Here is a 20,817-nt window from a genome sequence, read left to right as displayed (position 1 = left end):
GACCTCGGTTTTCGGCATACCGCCGAAGCAGACATCGTTTGGCGCATTCATAACCGAGCTCATTAGGCAGTGTAAGCTTTATCATCGTATCCACAAGTACAGCACCTTATCGCGGACACTTCTAGACGGCGTGCGCTTTGCCAAAATTAACCGCACGCCACGCGCCCCCGTTTCATTCCGTCCCGATATCGTCCGCACGCGTCTACAGCAGCGGTGAGTCGCACGCAGCCTAGTAGGCGTTGCATAACCCTCCTCGCCCCACCGGCCGCTCCCCCTCTCCATTCGTCCCAGCAGCGGCGCCAAACAGGCGGGACTCGGGTGCGCGGGGGTGCTGAGGGGGAAAAAAGCGCGGGGAAGACCTTCCGCGCGACCGGCCGCCTCGCCGTTAGGTGTCAGTCGAGTTCGTTCGCGTGCGCGGGGCCGCCATATTGCTGACCTGGCCCGAGAAAGCGGCGCCGCTGCACAGACAGCGACTGGGGACGTATCTGCGCGCGGCCAACAAGATCAAATCGTAGTCTATGCGGTTATTTCGAGCAAAAAAGCAATTCTGCGTGCCATAGCGCAAGAAACTGCAAACTATTTGTGCTCCCTCGTGTGCAGCGCTGTATGAAACTCGTGTATTGCGCGCAATTCGAGCAAAAACGCGATTCTGCGAGCCATAATGCGAGACACTGCAAACTACCAGTGCTCACTCGCGTCCATCTCTGTATCAAATTGCGCCCGAGCTCGGAAACTCGAAATTGCGCTCGGAAACTCGGACTGCTCCATACCCCATACTACAACATGCCCGATACCAGTGTTGCTGCATTGGCCAGTTGGTTTTTCCCAGTTGTCGGCTAAAAATTTCCCATTTTTCCCCACAAATATATTTTTCTTATATATAGTAATTTTAGACTGAATACAACCAAGGTAATAAATATAAGAATCAGTGAAATAAAATAAATACAAAGCCTGTTAATAATGAACATCAGGGCTGGATTGTTCTTGATCACATCACCGTCAATCACCAATTCGTTTTTAATAGTTTTTGCGTTGAGGCTTGCATTTGCTTTCTAGCCTCTCCTGTATAGACCGTAGAAATTTTCGCGAATTCCTTTACAACAACATGATTGCGTGACTAAAGAGCTGGGAGCGGTTGGAAGCAATTAATAGAAGGGCCACTGCCACTATAGCTGGCAGAAATGCAAGGACGCAGCACTCGAAGCCTGAATGAACCTGAATAGGCTAGGGCTCTGTATCCAATGCTAGGCAACAAATTAAAGGGAAACATCAAGCCAAATTTCTTCTCGCGACACTAGTCAGGCCGCCATGATAGCAGCATTTTCCCTTCATCTCTGCACATTTTCCCGAGAACGCACAATTAGGACACTGGTGTTTAGCGACACCAAGATTCCGCGTTTTCAATGGGTAATTAAACAAAATTCCCCTTTTCCCTCGGTAGCTTGATTTTCCAATGAAATGGAAAATTTCCCACGATTCGGCAACACTGCCCGATACCCAGACCAATTCCCCTCATCATACAGACTTTTCGGCAAACCAGGAGACTTTCTACACACCCTGCTCACATGCCCCACCTTCCCTCATCCCCCCTCACCGACCGTGGCGGAGTCTTACAAGGGAGAGACTTATGACCGAGACTTCTCCTCAATACCAGCGCCGGTCTTCCTGGAAGGAGTGCTGCTGTCACAGCACACCACTCTCCCTCCCCCTTGCCCCGATGGCGTAGCACCCGTAGCTGCCTGCCGGTCGACTCAACTCATGGGAGCGCGCAAAGCACGTGACTCACGTTGACCCGCGGTAGCTTTGTTTGGTGCCGCGAACAAATTTTCCATTTCGTGGGAAAATCAAGCCACCGAGGGAAAAGGGGAATTTTGTTTAATTACCCACTGAAAACGCCGAATCTTGGTGTCGCTAAACACCGGTGTCCTAATTGTGCTTTCTCGGGAAAATGTGCAGAGATGAAGGGAAAATACTGCTATCATGGCGGCCTGACTAGTGTCGCGAGAAGAAATTTGGCTTGATGTTTCCCTTTAATTTGTTGCCTAGCATTGGATACAGAGCCCTGGCCCATTCAGGTTCATTCAGGCTTCGAGTGCTGCGTCCTTGCATTTCTCCCAGCTATAGTGACAGTGGCCCTTCTATTAATTGCTTCCAACCGCTCCCAGCTCTTTAGTCGCGCAGTCAAGTTGTAAAGAAATTCGCGAAAATTTCTACGGTCTATACAGGAGAGGCTAGAAAGCAAATGCAAGCCTCAACGCAAAAACTAATAAAAACGAATTGGTGATTGACGGTGATGTGATCAAGAACAATCCAGCCCTGATGTTCATTATTAACAGGCTTTGTATTTATTTTATTTCACTGATTCTTATATTTATTACCTTTGTTGTATTCAGTCTAAAATTACTTTATTATAGGATGGAAAGTCGGGCTAGTTGGGTTACGTACATTTTAAGGGAAAAAATACAGCGCGAACATAGACGACGGACGAAGAAGAGGTGCACAACACAAGCGCTTTCTCGCAGCTAAAATTTTATTCAAGAGGAAAACACATATATAAAAGCGTCCGAAAAAACGGCAAAGTCAACAATCACATGAGGCAATCAACACTTGGAACAAACTCAAAAAAAAACAGACCAGATAGCGCAGGGCGCCTTTTTTTTCTTCTTCTTCTTCTATGACCCATGGCAAATCAGGTGTTGCACAAGAACCGTATCTCCGTATCACATAGTGTGATAGAGGGTTGACTGATGCACGTGTTAATCTTCTTTATAAAAAACGCTTCCATGATCTCTCTAGTACGTTGGTCGCGGTGCCGGTACAGTACCTCGGTTTTCTGAAATATTGCCTTACAGTTGTCTTTATCTTCGCACTGAGCGCAATGTTTAGAAACATCTGACGATGCGTTTTCGTGCCCTTTTTAAGTCGGATATTTAAGCAGCGCCCGGTTTGTCCGATATACACCTTTTGGCAAGTGAAAGGAATCTGGTAGACCACCGAACGCGCACAATCCACAAATCGTGATCTGTGCCGCACCGAACACCTAAAGGGGTGCATTTTTTTCTTCCATTCTTGGACATCAGTCCCAGTCATCGGAAAGGCGTAGAAGCTTTTGGGGTGCTGTACAGACCACGCGGACATCAAAACGACGAGCAACATTCCTCAGATTGTGCGCCAATCTAGGCACGTAGGGAACAGACACTGCTTTCTTTTTGGCTCCCGTTCTTTCACCTCTGTTCGTGGTCCGGAGACCTCTGAAATTGCCAATTAATTTTTCGCATGTTCGTGATATCACAGTGAGGGGGAAACCTGCCGCGGTCAGTCGTTGTAATTGCAAGGAAACACCGTCTGCGACGGAGTGCACACAAGATTTTTTCTAGAACAGATCTTAGGCAGGAGAGGGCTATGCCGTTTTTTACCAGTTTTGTGTGCCCTGAGCAAAAGTTCAGTATCGGCTTTTTGGAGCGCGGTTTGTTAACCCAACAAGTGTGGCCCTCCTTGAACATCAGTCTTAGATCTAGGAACTGAAGTTCATCTTTTTCCGGCATTTCGAACGTGAAATTTAGACCCATTGCGTTCTCTTTAAACACTTTCAACACATCAACCGCGCGCCTAGCGTGCCCTCCCTTTTTCATTAGTATTAGAAAGTCATCTACATATCTCCAGATCTTAAAAGCAAGACCGTCAAGATTTTCCTTGATCGCTACGTCTACTTTTACAAGAAAAATGCTACTGAGTATCGGGGCTACACGAGAACCAATACACACACCCTGTTTTTGCAAGAAAATTGTCCCGCGCCATTCCACAAAAGTTGAACACAGGTAAAAAGAAAGCAGTTCTAAAAAGGCTTCTACTGTGATACCGCTGCGACCAGTAAATGCTACTTCATCGTTCTTGAGTGTGATGCATTCCTTCACGGTGGAGAAGAGCTTGCCATGAGGTAGGGAATAATACAAATCTTCAACATCAATGCTAAATCCGAAACAGGTTCCTGGGTTGCTATCTTGGAGGTACCAGACGATCGCCTGTGAGTCAGGAACAGCATAGGGGTCGACTACTTCTAAGGCGTTGAGGTTCTTTTGTAGATAGCCGGATACTGCGTGTTGCCAAGTGTGGCGCTCGGACACAATTGTGCGAAAGGGGATATTCGGTTTGTGAGTTTTTGCGGCAAAAAACAATTCAAGACTTGGAGCTGGAGCTTTCTTTGCACTAGAAGCAAGCGAGATGAGGTTACACTCCTTTAGCATTTCGAATGCACGGTCCCTTACTCGTTCACACTTCACCTTAACCTGTTTGAAGTTCTTATCTATTGCCGCTCTTGCTTCCTGCGAGTATGATGTCTCGGGGAGCACAACGAAAAATCCTTCCTTATCCGACACCATAAGGCGCAACTCATTCTCATTGAGGAACGTAACCAAAGGTCATAGGACCTTAGAGTTCCGTGGCCTACCTACAGCTTTTGTCAATGCGTCGACGCACTCCACTACACAGCGATGGCGGTCTTCCTCGGTGACGCGGCGGGTAATGTTCTTCACCAGAGCCACCTTTTCCGGCGGAGACAGCACTGGTTCAAAGCAGTACTTGGGGCCAAGCTTGAGCAATTCCCTGTGCTGCTGCGGAATCTGGGCATCTCCAAGCAGAAGGACGTCCTGGCCGGCATTTACAACCCGATTCTTCTTCGGGAGTTGGGGACGTACAGAAGCCCACAGGAACTCGATGGTCTGGTCCGCTGTCTTCGTCCAGTTTCTAAAAGCTCGTGCTTGACGCCGGTTATCACCTTCCTTGCCACAGGCAATACGTAGGCAGTCCTTCAAAAAGCGGGCTTGCCGACACCATTCCGAGCGTAGCATGCGGCAAAATCTTGTCGAGTGTCCCGCGAAAGGAAGTATGGGTCCACACATCCACTGCAGGTCAGCTGGGCAGGTTCCAGTCGATGTGCCATGACGCTATACGAGCCTTGCACTCATACACAGCGTACAAAGAGGCCACACGAGCCGGGTTGTAAAGAAAGGTATTAGACCACAAAAAAGAGCCCGATGTACTAGAAATTTGCTGCTATGTTCGCGCTGAATTTTTTCCTCTAAAATTACTATATATAAGAAAAATATATTTGTGGGGAAAAATGGGAAATTTTTAGCCGACAACTGGGAAAAACCAACTGGCCAATGCAGCAACACTGGTATCGGGCATGTTGTAGTATGGGGTATGGAGCAGTCGGAGTTTCCGAGCGCAATTTCGAGTTTCCGAGCTCAGGCGCAATTTGATACAGAGATGGACGTGAGTGAGCACTGGTAGTTTGCAGTGTCTCGCATTATGGCGCGCAGAATCGTGTTTTTGCTCGAATTGCGCGCAATACGCGAGTTTCATACAGCGCTGCACACGAGGGAGCACAAATAGTTTGCAGTTTCTTGCGCTATGGCGTGCAGAATCGCTTTTTTGCTCGAAATAACCGCATAGACTACGATTCGACCTTGTTGGCCGCGCGCAGATACGTCCCCAGTCGCTGTCTGTGCAGCGGCGCTGCTTTCTCGGGCCAGGTCAGCAATATGGCGGCCCCGCGCACGCGAACGAACTCGACTGACACCTAATGGCGAGGCGGCCGGTCGCGCGGAAGGTCTTCCCCGCGCTTTTTTCCCCCTCAGCACCCCCGCGCACCCGAGTCCCGCCTGTTTGGCGCCGCTGCTGGGACGAATGGAGAGGGGGAGCGGCCGGTGGGGCGAGGAGGGTTATGCAACGCCTACTAGGCTGCGTGCGACTCACCGCTGCTGTAGACGCGTGCGGACGATATCGGGACGGAATGAAACGGGGGCGCGTGGCGCGCGGTTAATTTTGGTAAAGCGCACGCCGTCTAGAAGTGTCCGCGATAAGGTGCTGTACTTGTGGATACGATGATAAAGCTTACACTGCCTAATGAGCTCGGTTATGAATGCGCCAAACGATGTCTGCTTCGGCGGTATGCCGAAAACCGAGGTCGACCGTACTTCTGTACATGGGTGAATAAAAAAAAACAGAAAGGTAAACGTTGAGTTACCCGTTCCGGAGTGATGCAGAGATTATGATGAATACTATAGTGGACGGCTCATTTCAGTTTAGTCCAGTTGCCGTTCTTTAACGCCGCACAGCACAGGGGCATTTTTATTTGGAAAATTACTTTTCGAGGAGAGGAAATGGTGCAGTAATTGTAATAATTGTAATTTTCTCTCACAGCTGTTCCGCTGTTCGCTCCATTTTTTTTATCCACTTTATTATCCTTCCGAATAACCCCCTTTTCGTCTCCGGTTCCTTGATCCTTCTCGGAAATTCGCTATTATGCCGAAACACCGCAACACGAGGCGAACGCGCCAGCATAGCGGTGTTTTAGCGGCGAAAAAATGCAAGACTATAATGAACGTATAGAGATGTGGTAGCCGATTCGTTTTCCTTTTTTTTTAATGAAGATGTATAATAGAACTGATTATATGCTCGCGCCGTGCTGCTGAGTCGCTGTTTCAAACCTTCTAATATGACGTTTAATGGGGCACACTGTTGTTCGCTTCTGTTTTTAGTGTGCGATTTTTGTTTGTATGTTTCTAATCATCCTCTTTTTTTTCTTTTCTCGTATGGGATCGGTTAAGTTGGCGGCCTGCCTTGCAGATGACCAGGCACTACGCGTTATCTTTCGTGCAACTATTTTGCAGAGACCCATCGTTGAATATAAACAGCTTAGCAGAATGCACGGGCGGTGCTCGCAGCTAGGTAAAAAACGTCGAGGATGCTGGCGTACCATTGATTAGTTCAGTCCTGAAGGAAGACAAGTGATTGACTTAAAGCAAATTTTCTCAGACTGGTTGACGAAGTGGTACACAAAATTCTGTTCAGGCTTATGGGGGGGGTGGGGGGGGGGTGCTTGGGAAAAGATATACTGCTGCGGGGAAATTTGAGCCATGGTGCTCTTGACAGAGAGAGCGGTTCACGCTGTCCCCTCTAGGCCAGTTGTTTTGACCAATAGTTGACACAGTGTTCGAAGACGTGATCTAGCCCTTTCTTTCAAAATGGCGCGGGATCACCGAGTAATCGGAGAATTCCTAGGATTTCCAAACCTGGATCACCGAGTAATCGGAGAATTCCTAGGATTTCCAAACCTGGAGGGAAGTAGCTGAAACGAGGGAGGGTCTTGACCTCCCAGGAACATCAACATCATCATCCCTATTAGCTGCAGGTATTCCTATTTTCCCGCACAATAATTGTCTTCGGTTGCTGGGTAATGTACAATATTTAATCAATTATCTGGCAACTTTTAATTTGGTAGCGGTATATCACACTTCCCCGCGCTCATAAGGATACACTGTTAGCATCATCATCATCATCGCCATCATCTCGAGAGTCAAAGGCGTGTGTCGTTGCATGATCTTTGCAGTAAGTCATACATGAGAACTGGCACGTTTACCTGCTGGACAATCCTAATGTCATTAATGCGGACCGGGTTGTGGGCACTCTTTGCAATGCGTCATGCGCGCATGTGTAGTAATGTGGGATCCATATGGATCTTGAAATGGGGGTGGAAGGGGGTAGATGGGGGCCTGGTACGACGAGAAATTGCATCGTTGTCACGTGAGTAGGTGTGATGTCATATTACAGCGTCGTCACGTGACTAGGTCTGATGGCACATTACATCGCTGTCACTTGACCTGGTATGACGCCACACTCATATGATGTCATCACTAATTATAGCAATTAATCTTAGTTTTGCCTAATTATATTCATTACCATTAATTATGCGACGTCATGATCTTCGTCGCTTGACTCGTCGGTTCGTGACGTCACATGGTGTCGTTTTTTCCGTGCCTCTGTTCGTGTACTGCAGTCGCAGCTTGTCAAGTGTTTTCGAAGGCAACATACAGAGGATTGAAAAGAGCATTCTCGCTATGCCGGAGAGAGCTAGAAAATCGAAATATACTGATATGCGTCTGCATAACCGTCGCATTGGAAAGTACATCGGCGACCAGTTTCTTTACATTCGGTAACTATTCTCAAGCCTAAAAAGAGCATAGTGAATACCTCCCCCCTCCTCTCAATTTCTGGTAGATGGTGTAGAAGGGCTGTGTTCGTCAACTGCCGGTTCGTGCGTGAATGAGTGAGAAGCTTCCAATACGAACAAGTATACACGAAGCAAGTTGCCAAATACTGACAAATATAAAGTACTCACCGACGTACTGGTGGTAAGTAAGCCTTCCCACGCATTTACATCGTTTTTGGCTACTACTAGTCGGCCCTGCTTTTCACTTGAGGTCTTTACTCTCCGTCCCTTTGATCGTGGACACAAGGCGGCTTCTTCGCAAGTTCTCTTTATGGCGTGCATTTATTGGAAAGTGTGATTTTTTTTCAGTGCTGCCTCGCACTTAAATGACGGAATTGCGCCCTCCACGCAAAAATAACCAAACCACAAGCAGCAATTTGCCCCGCCGCGGTGGCTCAGTGGTTAGGGCGCTCGACTACTGATCCGGAGTTCCCGGGTTCAAACCCGACCGCGGCGGCTGCGTTTTTATGGAGGAAAAACGCTAAGGCGCCCGTGTTAAAGATCCCCAGGTGGTCGAAATTATTCCGGAGCCCTCCACTACGGTACCTATTCTTCCTTTCTTCTTTCACTCCCTCCTTTATCCCTTCCCTTACGGCGCGGTTCAGGTGTCCAACGATATACGAGACAGATACTGCGCCATTTCCTTTCCCCCAAAACCAATTATTATTATTATTAAGCGGCAATTTTCAGGGGGAAAGTTGGCAGTGCCTTAACTTAAATAACCCTGGAATTCAGCGGGAAGCTTCTGCGCGCATGGTTACCCATCACGTGGCTTCACAACACCGCATCGGGTGCTCTTAAGGTCAACCCAAAGGGCACCCCAATGTCAAAGGTCAACTGAAGGTCATGGGTAAAGGTTCGACGCCATAACTGTGCCACATACGTCACCGACTGCCGTCGTTGGTTGAGGTGAAGGTCGTTGTGCTGCCTATCCGAAAACTGCTTTACTTAGCATAATGATGTTTTTCGATTAAAAAAAAAATAAGTGAAATGAATCATGTGACGTTCGTGTCTGAGTAATCTCAAGGGTGATCACTGCAGCATCGCCTTTCCGGAAAACGCGCTATTGTGGTCAACTAATCACTGGCAGGCGCTCTGTTTGGCGATAAACTTGCACTGTGGTGCGATGTAAGCGCCCCGTCATTTCCACACTTTTCGAACACAGTCATGCAACTGTGCTCCCATTTAAGATTTTGCATCGCTTAAAACAGGACGGCGACGGACGGATTTTTGTTGGGCAAGAACACCCGTGGTGCCGTAAAAAACCTCTCCAAGTTAATTTTCAATTTTGTTCACTCTCAGTGGTCGTAACGCCAACTTCTCTACAGCTCTCAAAAAGCACGCCTCAGCTGCCTTGTTTACTGCAGTACCGAGGCGCGCGCGAGCCGACGGCACGCGAGTTCTCGTTGGCGTTCCATAACCCTCCTCGCTGCTCCGGCCCCTCCTCCTCTCCCCCACCCACTCCTCTTTCCGTTTACACTGCGCCAGCTCTTCCGAGCCTTCGGCGCAGGCCTGCCAACCCTAGGGATTTTCTCCTATATCTAGAGAATTTAAACGTTTAGGGGAAAAATAGATTATTGTTGTAATGTAGGAAAAGTTTACTTTCTGTATGGGTCATTTTTATTTTTCGGTGTGAATAGGCTCCTTATTCACCCTTTCTTGACCACCTTGATTTTGAGAGTCTACCAATGCGCCACCTGCACGTGCGGAAAGCATTGATGGGATCGAGATAGCGGGGTCGGGCAGGGTGGAGGTACGAGGATGACGGGACTCACGAAGACATTGGGGGACAATATATTTATTCTATTTACATGGTGAATCAAATGCACGGACTGTACAGAGATGACCCCGCGGCGGTGGCTCAGTGGTTAGGGCACTCGACTACTGATTCGGAGTTCCCGGGTTCGAACCCGACCGCGGCGGCTGCGTTTTTATGGAGGAAAAACGCTAAGGCGCCCATGTGCTGTGCGATGTCAGTGCACGTTAAAGATCCCCAGGTGGTCGAAATTATTCCGGAGCCCTCCACTACGACACCTCTTCTTCCTTTCTTCTTTCACTCCCTCCTTTATCCCTTCCCTTACGGCGCGGTTCAGGTGTCCAACGATATATGAGACAGATACTGCGCCATTTCCTTTCCCCCCAAAACCAATTATAATAAAAAAAAAAGTACAGAGATGATGAGGGAAGCGCTGCAGAGAAGAGCTCTAAAGACTCAATGAGGCAGACGGGCGCCCTGAAATAAGGCTTTGCCTCTGCAAGCTTCCCTGTTCGCCGCACTGCAGTGCAACAGTTTTCTCTCTGATCAACCTGATGAAAACAAAGACTAGAAACAGCTTGGCGACGCAAGCCCTGGAAGCTACCCTTCACGCCAAGCGGCTTCTAGGAGGAGCCAACTCTTATGACTTTGCAGTGAAGGAACGCTTAATTGGCCTTCTGAAAAAAGACATAAGGCGAAAATACGTCCCCGAATAGCTTTCTCTGCGGCGGTTAATGAACTGGGCTCTGTGGCTGCATAAATGGGCGCAGAGCCGCGTTTTCGCTCCAAAACAAGCGCACACAAGACGCTGCACCACGATTCGAACGCGTTCCGAAGGCGAAAATACGTCCCCGAATCGCTTTCTCTGCAGCGGCTGCAGAAATATGCCCTAGCCGCTGAGGTTAGAGAAAAGAAAGGAACGGAGCGAAGAGCGGAACGGCTGTGAAAGAGGAGAACAACTAGGCGAGGAGGCGGAGGCAAAGAGAAAATAGAAGGAAAGGGGAAAAAGGGGGCGAGGAGGGTACAGGAAGAGGAGAGGCGCCGTTGCGAGAGGGGTTATGGAACGCCAACAAGGAAAATGCCCCAGAGCAAAAATCTTTTACCTTCCTTTTATGTTATTTTAAATAAACCACTACTACTACTACCACTACGGGCGGAGGCGAAAGAAAGCCAAAAAACGCGCAGATGAACCGGCGCCGTCGCAAGGCTTAGTGGGTGCTCGGCAATCGACTGCAGATACTACGCCGCCAGAAGACATCGCCGCGCCGACTGCGTTGGACGACGTGGACGTCGTCTCTTCGCCGCGATTCCGGCCGCGTAATTGACGCAATGGAGCCTGGAAATGAATCGACGTCGCTGCAACACGTAGTGGATGCCCAGCAATCGAGCGTGGACGCTGCAACGACAGAAAATTGTGCCTCGCCGGCTTTGCTGGGCGGCGACTACAGCCGCGTGAGGATTGACACGCTGGTGGTGACGAGCAGCGAACTGCAACGAGCGAGTGCCCGCGAGAAAGCTGCGCTTCGACAGATTGACTCAACGCCAGCAACAAAAAGGAAGCTAGAGTGTTTCAAGACCAGTAGAGAGGAAGCATCACCTCTGTCAGCTGCTAATTACGTCATTATAGATCTTGCCGCTTTGAATGTGCTTCTGAGTCTTGTGGCCAGTAATACTTGCCGTGGGTGTGTGGAGGTAGTGCGGGGTGATCGAGATTATGGCCTCGCTACAAAGCTGATATTGGTGTGCAAAAACTGTGGCGAAGTTTCGTCCGTGTGGAGCTCTCAGAGGGTTGACAGCGCGAAACGTTGCAACCCCTTAGAGGTAAACATTCTCGCGGGCCGCGCAATGCTGTCAACTGGTAACGGCCAAACGGCCATGAACGACATATTTTCGGCCACGGGGTTGTCTGGGCAAGCAATGCACAAGAAAACTTTTCAATGTCACTTGAAAACTGCCCTACAGCCCGCTGCCACGCGAGCAGCAGAAACCGCAATGAAGCAGTGCGCGCGTGAAGTGGTGACGCTGTATGAAGAGTTGTGCTTTGGCCACCGAAATAATACTGCCGTATGCTTCGACGGGACATGGATGACGCGGGGCCACTCGTCGCATATCGGCGTCGGAGCTGTGATAGAGCTGTTCACTGGCTATGTGTTGGACTACGTCGTCCTAAGTAATTTTTGCTTAGGTTGTGAACTCGGCCCGAAACCTGACGCAGAAGAATACGGAGACTGGAAGGAAAAGCACCAGGTCAGATGTCAGAAAAACACTGACTGTAAATCGGGTCATATGGAGTTTGAGGCAGGTCTCATTTTATTTCAGAGATCTATTGAGCGCCACAACCTCCGCTACACGACTGTCCTCTACGATAGGGATAGTCGCACATTTGATGCCATAAACCAGGCGCAAGTTTATGGGTTTATCCCAGTCGAGAAAGAAGATCGCATCAACCACGTTAAAAAAAGAATGGGAAGAGCTCTTCGCAACCTCGTCCAAAACATAAAACCAAAGATGGTCGAGGCTTCGGAGGTAAAGGCCGACTAACGGGTGATTTGATTTCCAAATTGAGTACACATTATGGTTGTGCTCTCAAGTCGCATGAAGGCAACATAAACAACATGAAAACGGCAGTCATGGCCACATACCGCCATGTGACATCTACGGATGGTCACTCTGACCACTCGTTGTGCCCAACTGGCAGGGATTCATGGTGCCGGCACAATGCCGCTGTTGCAAAAGGAGATCCAGCACCCAAGCACAGCTACAATTTACCACAGGATGTAGCTCGTGCACTGCTGCCAGTTTATCAGCGGCTCCCCGATACAAAACTGCTGGAAAGGTGTTTCCGTGGGAAAACACAGAACTCCAATGAGAGTTTTCATTCTGTCCTCTGGAACCTGGTGCCAAAAGAGCGTCACTCCTCACTGTTCGCCGTCGAAGCAGCTGTCGCTGAGGCGGTGCTTCGCTTCAATACAGGGTGCCAGAATGCAGCTGCCACAATACTAGGCGAGCTAAAAACAAATATGCCAAGAACAGGCCTCAAGAGGGCTACGGAGAAAGATGTTTGTCGAAGTCGGAAATGTGACAAGAAACATGAAAGTTCAAGTGCGTTGAAGAAGGATGTGAAGTGAAAGCACCGGGACTCAATGCACCAAGATTATGCTCCTGGGGCATACTGATTGCATTTTTCTAGCTTCTTTTAAAGTTTTGTGTGAATAAATAATCTGTAAAAAGTTTTTCTTCGTTTTCTCAAAACTGTATTTTTGACCGTGTTGCAGGTTTGGAGGTGCGATATCTCTGGTTCTACTTATGCTATTGCTATAATTCTTTTTTCACCAGAGACGTAAACTCGTATAGAGTGCAAAATTATAAATAAATATGTGGTACTTTATAAGAAAAGTTTTTAAAAATTACATGTTTTCTTGAGTGTCCAGATGGCTTTCTGGTCTCTAAACTTTGACAAGCTCTAACTTCGCATAAAATGGGACAAGGACATTCAAACTTGACTTTTGCACTCCCCGAGTGTTGTAGATTTATTTGACATGTGAATTTTGATTGTAACACCTGTAGTTTTACAGGTAGCTCAACTCCAAACAAAAAAGATAAAGTGCTCAATATTTTCAAAACTAGATTACTTATAGCAAATCTATATGCATATTCGAAGTCGGCACAAAAACTACATAAACGGTGCTACTTTCATCAAAATCTGCCGGTAAATAAAAAAAATTGTCTTAAGACCAGGGTCCCACCTTAATTTCACACACACGTTTCCATGTTTCATAACCAGCATACACTTGTGACAGGACACGACATGCAGGTGGCACGTAAATATTTACCTCGAGGGGCCGGCACACGACGACCAAGTGAGAGAGTGTGCGTGTGTCGGTGCCCCCGCACACAGACAATGGCCTTGCACGATGTTTTGCTGGGGCACAGGACAACCAATCAGCGACATCGTGCAGACCACAATCAGCCACTCTCCCCCACCCTAACAATTTGCAAGCCTACACACCAAGAACTCTTGGCAGCCAAGCGCAGGCACTTCCCCTCACCCCGCGCATATTTTGGATATTTTTATTTGTATATAGTGCACCTGCCACCCTAAGCCTATTCTTTCTTTCTATCGCTCCACCCTTTCTTTCCATCTTCCTGCCCTTTGCTCACAGTAGTCGCAGCTCAAGTGCGCCAGGTTTCAATGGCAGATGCCACGGCTAGCAACATCTTTTGCTTGTTTTGTTATTTTATTAATAAAGAGCCACTAATATAAATATGAACATAACTTGCAAAGAATTCGATTTGTGTTCGACTGTGTGTTTTCACTATTAAATTTGTATTTGATTTGTTTTTCAGCTTTACTCCTTATATTCAATTCAGTACCAAGTCTGTACAATTTGTATTCAATTCGGTTTGAAAGAAGTACTTATTCACATAACCTAATATAGTTGTACATTCTTCTCCTTTTAAATTGAATTACAGTTGAACCCTTCAATAGCGAAAGCCCTCAAGAACGAAATTCTCGCGGCAGCGAAAAATTCTTGTGCCCTCGGTGAACTTCTATAGAGTTCAATGCATTTGCTCCTCTCAGCAGCGAAGAGTTCTTAAAAAGCAGCCCCGTATTAACAAAAGTTTCAGGTAGTGATCTGCAACCTCTTTTTGGCACATCAGCCAGTTGGGAACAGAGAAGTGGCAAAATTGCAGCAGCACACTCATGCGACAAGACGGGGCCATTCATTTCTGCCAACAAGCACTGGCGCGGCCATTGCTGTTTAGTACTTTCTGTCGGTTTGATAATGATTATGACAGCAACGAGTTTTTTTTTTTTTTTGTTCACTGAATGCGGCTTTTTGCTAGCCCATCTGTTGGCAACTACGCATGCATGTGATGTGTCACATGACGACACCGCCGGCCAACCGGGGAAGCATCTAGGCAGAACAACAAACCCTTCTTTATCTTTTCGCTACCATGCCTCGTGCACGCCGACCACGCTATCTCACCGTCCACCTCATGCACGCTGAATCTGCCCGTGACTTGCTTGTGTCCAGTGTTCTTTTTTGGCCTGTCGCAAAATGTGCCGCCTCCTGTTAAAAAGCGAAAGTTTCTGACACTGCAGGAAAAATCTGCAATCATCGCCAAAGCTGCAAAAGGCAGAAAGAAGCCGGACATTGTGGAGGAATTCAGTATCCCATGCAGGTCACTTTCTACTATTATGAAATCAAAGAAGAGCATCATGGCAGCGCTTCAGAACGGCACACGCACACAGAACAAGACGGTGGCAATGCCGGTCTACAAAGACGTCGACAAAGCCATATTCCGGTGGTTCCTCGACAAGAGAGTGAACAAGATGCCTTTGTCTGGAAGCCTTCTGCAGCAGAAGGCGATTGACTTCACGTGCATGCTGGGCGGATGGCTAAGCCGATTTAAAGCGCAGCATTGCATCGTCGCCAAGATGTTGTCGGGGGAGTCTGCAAGCGTCAACGCTGAAGCAGCGTCGTCCTGGATGCAGGAAAGATACGAAAGCATAATGGACGAATACGAACCCTCGGAAATTTATAATGCGGATGAAACTGGTTTTTTCTATGAAATGTTGCCATCGAAAACGCTCGACCTGAAGGGACAAAAATGCCATGGCGGCAAGCTGAGCAAGAAGCAGGTGACCATTCTTTTGTGCTCAAACATGAACGAATCCGACAAGCGTCCCCTCCTCACGATCAGCCGGAGCAAGATGCCACGGTGCTTTAAAGGTAACCAAATTATTCCGGTCGAGTACACTGCTAACCAGAAAGCTTGGATGACGCACGCAATAATCTCCAGCTGGCTGGAAGCCTTTAATATGGATATGCGGAAGCAGGGCAGATCCGTCTGCCTTTTTTTTGGATAGCTGCAGTGCCCACCACATTGTCCTGACGAGTGTCCGCTTGATTTTTTTTTCTTCCATTATTCAACCTCTTGACCAAGGGGCTATTAAGAGTGCCAAGTCTGTGTACCGGGGAAGACTAATCGAGCGGATGTTGTTAAACACTGAAATGAAGCGACCGACGGCAATTGATATTTTCATGGCGATAGAGATGCTTGCCGGGCATGGATTGCTACTTCGGCCACTCTTGTCTAAAACTGCTTCAGGCCCGCCAGTTCTGCGGCTGGTCAGCATGCCTTGGCAGAACTGGAAGCGAGAGTTCCTACAAGCAGTGACGATCTGCAGCCACTAACCGAAGCATGGGACACACTTCGCAGTGTCGATGCAATGGTGCCAGATGCTGTTGAACTGGATGACTTTATGTATGCGGACGCCGACTTGATCGTGCACGAAGAATTCAGCGACGACGCTATTATCGACAGTGTGCGCAAAGGAAACGAGGAGAGTGACGACAAGGATGACGAAAACCAAGCACAAGGAAGGCAAGGAAGCTCGCGTGATGTGCTTGACACTTTTGACGTTATCCGGACTTTCTTCGGCGACCACAACAACGACGAAGCTACGCATAGCTTATCAAGCTGCGAAGCCCGACTTTTTTCATTAAATTTTGGTTCTGGAAAGTAATGGGTGTGCTTATATGTCTATTTTCGCGACAGCGAAATTCTCGCGACAATGAAAAGTTTTCCTTCCCCGGCGGTTTCTTTATTGCAGGGTTCGACTGTAATTCAATTCTTACCTTCTGCGTTTTTTACCTGTATATTAAAGCTCTTTATTTCTCCGTCTTTGCTTCCTGCATACTTACCAGTTTCCTAGTTCTTCTCTGCCATTCTGAGTCAATGCTCTTTCTGTACATGTGCTTATTAAATACCTTAGCTGCCCACTTGTTATTGTCCAGTTTCCTCAGGTGCTTTTTACATAATATTTTACTCCAAGAACCTACAGCTCTTCCTACTCACCAGGGCAGGGCAACGTTGAGCCCAGGGTCGGATGCTGCACGAAGCCCCGCTCGTCCAGTCGACTGCGGCAGTATGCGCAGAAGCACTCTAGGCATACGACGTGTCCACAGCGGAACACCAGCACCAGCTGGCTGCACCAGCCATTTCAAGAGAAAACGTGCAGAGAAGTAATCAATACCTGCAGTGTAATTAATTATTTTATTAAAGTGAAAGCTTTACTACGCTATGTTGACAAGGTCGTGTGTGCAAAAGCGTGTCCACAGCAGTTGTGGAGAACTCAGAAGAGGTAGCATCAAACGAGTGGTTGTAATCGAAATAGGATGATGTGAGGATGCTGTGCAAACAAAAATTTCGAAATCAGATGAATAGTTAATTAATTAGAGCCAAAAATGTCCAAAAAAGGGGGCGAGACCAGAGCAAAATTGGCGCCAAATTTGAAAACGCCGGAAGTGTGGGAGCACATGCCCGAAGCGTGGGCGGAGGCATTGCGTGGCACCAAATTTGAACACCCGAAATGAATACTAAGATGAAACGAGGGGAAATGTGCAGTTAATCGAAATCCAATTAATTCATGATTAATTAAAAGTGCTAAGCATGAATTACGGCTGTTAATGGTTAATTAAGAGAAATTAATGGTGTAACGGTGTGGCCCAGAGCGATGCCATGCCAAACGTGAAATGAGTATATAGCCCCATCCGCTTCGACGTGTCACTCCTACGCCATTGACGGTTTGCTGAAGTGACGTCCCGATCACGTGAGACACATGGAGCGACGGTGCACCAAACACCAAAAAAACAACTTGAAATGAGTATACGGCCCCTTCCGCTTAGGCGCGCTGCTTGTACGCAAGTGGCTCTCTCGCCGTTGCCGCGTGCATATGCTGTGTTCGCGCGCTGATGCCGTGGTGCTTAATTGCTCATTTTGTGGGTGTGTGGCATCATATTTAAGCCATCTGTGCCATCGCATAGTGCAGCTTCAACGTCCACACCACATGTAAAGAGGGGCAAAGAGAATCAAAGAGAGGCGACGAGTGCCGAGGAGGCGTCAATGCTTTCGCATTAATTCAATGCGGGTTGCCGCAGTGATCTCGAATTTTTTTCTAGCAAAGGAATTTTTTCATGCGTTAGAAGCCCCACCATAAAGAAAAGTGCTCCTCCACCCTAACAAGCACAGAGGGGAATTTCCCTCTCTCCACACGGTGGCAAGGCACACACCAAACTACGCCGGACACATTTTTCTTTTTCCATAGAGCAGCTTTCAATGCAAACACATTAAAGGGGCTCTGAAAGGGGCGCGCAATAAAGATGCAGTATGCATGGGATGTTAAAGGATGCTGCTTCATGAATATCCTCGAATATCCTCTGGCAAGAATTTTTTTAAGGCATTTGTTAGAAGCTCAGTTATCTGTAGTCAAAATTTGAAATGTTGGCGTTCTAGCGACCTTCCCTCTCCTCTTGTCACTTTTGGCACGTTCCAAGGTCGGCACTCCTCCGTCAGCCGCACTACTCAGCCACACCGCAGGCTGGCGACATGTGCGCGAATTCTTCGGGGGGGGATCTTCCTGATCCGCCGGAGCAACGCGGCTGACTGGCTGTCACCATAGTAGCTGCATGACATCTGAAAGAATCTAATAGCCCTCTCCTAACCGACATATGCAGGAGCGTGAAACGGACGAGGGCATGAGTACCAAAAAGTCGCTCGAAAGGGCTCGTCAACTTTTGTGCACAGCTGTGGATTCTCTGCTGTGTATAGAAGTGCATTACTTGGCTGAGGAGCTCATGACAACACAATAATCAATCGAGTGCCAGTTACCGCTTGCTCTGTCGAACACTCCTTCAGTACAATGATGATGATGATGATGGATTTTTATGGCGCAAGGGCAGCTATGGCCAAACAGCGCCATGGCACAAGGTATTTTTCAAATTCTCAAGGTGGGGTCGAAGACCCGTTTCCCAAGCATTTCACCCTAAATAAGCCGAGCACCAGACCAGGGGAAAGCTTGTACCCATTGTATCACCGGTGGGTACCCGGCGGCACTGGGGATCGAACCCGCACCTCCCGCATGCGAGGCGGATGCTCAACCACTTGGCCACCGCTGCGGTGTCCTTCAGTACAATGAGAAGAGTGAAAGCTGGCTACGCTCAACAATGAAAAATGACAGGCTAGACGGCCTTTGTATGACGAGTGTGCATCAAGAGTGCGTAATGAAGCACGAGGATGACTTTATCATCCATGTCATCATACAATTTGCCAAGGAAAACCCGAGGCGTCTGCAGCTGCTATTCAAGGAAGACTGACGGACTCCAGTTACATGCTGGTGAACACGTGTTGTGTGCTGATCATCAGTTTACATGAATCAAGAACACGCATGCAGCAAGACTGACCATTCTTCACAAAGTGATAACTTTTCGCATTTTGCTTATTAAGTTTCATTCCTTGTTCATTAATAAAACCAAATGTATGTTCTCTAAGCCTGGCACTAATTTGCTGTTTCTAATTTTTGTTTCATGTGCGTAGTTTAGACCACAAATAGTGCCTCCTTGGAGCTAACCTACCACCTTGCCCATCCCCGGCCGTCGGGTGCCCACCTCCCTGCAAAAAGTTCTTTGGACACCTTTGGCTGCTCTGCTGTGTGATGGAAGTGCGGAACAACGGGCACACGTTGAGAACAAAAGACATGCAGTGCGACTTGTGGGACGAGCATGCACAAGGGCACACACCAGCTAAGAGTCTGAAGACTCCGCGAGGATGACTGAACGTGGAATAAATGCCATCTACTATATCCGACTGGTGTGTTTTTACATTAACACATTTTTTTTGCACATTGCGTATATGGTCCAGACCCTGAAAATTGGCCCTCGACACACGTCTATACGGTATTTAGCAATCATCACACAATGGTGTATGCATTGCAATGCATCATTTGAAAGAATAAAATATGCAAGCAAAAATGTGGTGTCTGCAGTACTTGAGTGCGGGAGAGGAGGGTACCTGGTGTCCAAGCAGGCCAGGCAAGGCACATGAAGGTAGTTGTAGCGAATCAGCTGCAGCACGACAACCGTGTGCTCCCCGTGGGGTTCCCCAGTGCACTTGAAGAAGAAGTGGGCAGCTCGTGTCCTATGGCACACTTGGCACTTCCCCGACAACCTGCCCGCTTCGAGCACGTCCCGCCAACAGGAGGGATCCTGCGTGCCATCATGCACTGTGAGTGACACGCCACCATCATCCCTCCGCCTGACTGGGTCTCAGCAGCACCTGTTCTATCCTATCATTGAAACTGCTTCTAGCTGCATTTCATTTCATTTATCTCTACTTCTGCCAAAATTCACCAAACACTGTTTGAACCCAGCGCCAGAGGCTAGTACAGGGTTCAGAAAGCAAAATTTACGTAGGCAAGGATGCAGCTCTTGTGTGAATAGGAAAGTACACCAATACTGGCAAAAGATCAAAACAAAACACTGCATAAAGATAAAATGCAACAGTGTACACGTTACAAACATCATCATCATCAGCCTGACTACAGCCTCTGCAAGACAAAGGCTTCTTCCATGTCTCGCCAGTTAACCTTGTCCCATGGCACCTGCAGCCTTCCTATCCCTGCAAAATTCTTAATCTCAACCACCCATCAAACATTTTTGTTGCCTTCTCTTGGAATCCACTTTGTTACCCTTAAGGACCAGCGGATATCTTACCTTCACATCACATGCCCTGCCCAAGCCCATTTCGTTTCCTTGATTTCGACTAGTATACCATTAACCTGCGTCTGTTCCCTGACCCACTCTGCCCTCTTCCTGTCTCTTAATGTTACACCTCTCATTTTCTCTTCCACAGAACACTGTGTCATCCTGGATTTAAGATAAACCCTTTTCATTAGCCACAATATTTCTGCTCAATAGCTGAGTAAGACAGACCTGCTGTGCAGTGCAGTGGTTAAGCGACGCGCCACTGACTTGCAATGGCAAGTGTTGCCATCAGTGAGGCTTGTGAGACCTATGTTGTTGTTCCTGAGAAAGCTATTGCAGCTAATAATTAATTGAATTGCCACGGTGGTCAGTTTGCTCACAATTCAGTGGGCAGTTTGTGATGACATAATAATGTAAAATGGTCAAGGCAGCCTGTGCCAGAAGCAGGCTCCTGACAG

General features: G+C 47.9%; 1 protein-coding gene across 3 annotated transcripts in view; it reads right to left on the bottom strand.

The window, feature by feature from the left end:
• park (E3 ubiquitin-protein ligase parkin) overlaps positions 1–20,817 on the bottom strand; it is an 83,398-nt gene that overhangs the window by 49,824 nt on the left and 12,757 nt on the right. For all 3 annotated transcript variants that reach the window (XR_013306456.1, XR_013306455.1, XM_077628072.1), the window contains exons 4-5: positions 19,668–19,861; positions 16,677–16,807 (exon numbers count right to left, since the gene is read on the bottom strand). Coding sequence is in view for 1 of the 3 variants with exons in the window: in XM_077628072.1 (XP_077484198.1) it covers positions 16,677–16,807; positions 19,668–19,861 (325 nt within the window). In the remaining 2 variants the exon portion in view is untranslated. The remainder of the gene's footprint in view (positions 1–16,676; positions 16,808–19,667; positions 19,862–20,817) is intronic.

The sequence above is a fragment of the Amblyomma americanum genome, chromosome 6, assembly GCF_052857255.1.
Source record: "Amblyomma americanum isolate KBUSLIRL-KWMA chromosome 6, ASM5285725v1, whole genome shotgun sequence".
NCBI classification, from domain to species: domain Eukaryota; kingdom Metazoa; phylum Arthropoda; class Arachnida; order Ixodida; family Ixodidae; genus Amblyomma; species Amblyomma americanum.
This window is presented reverse-complemented; position numbering and strand designations above follow the sequence as displayed.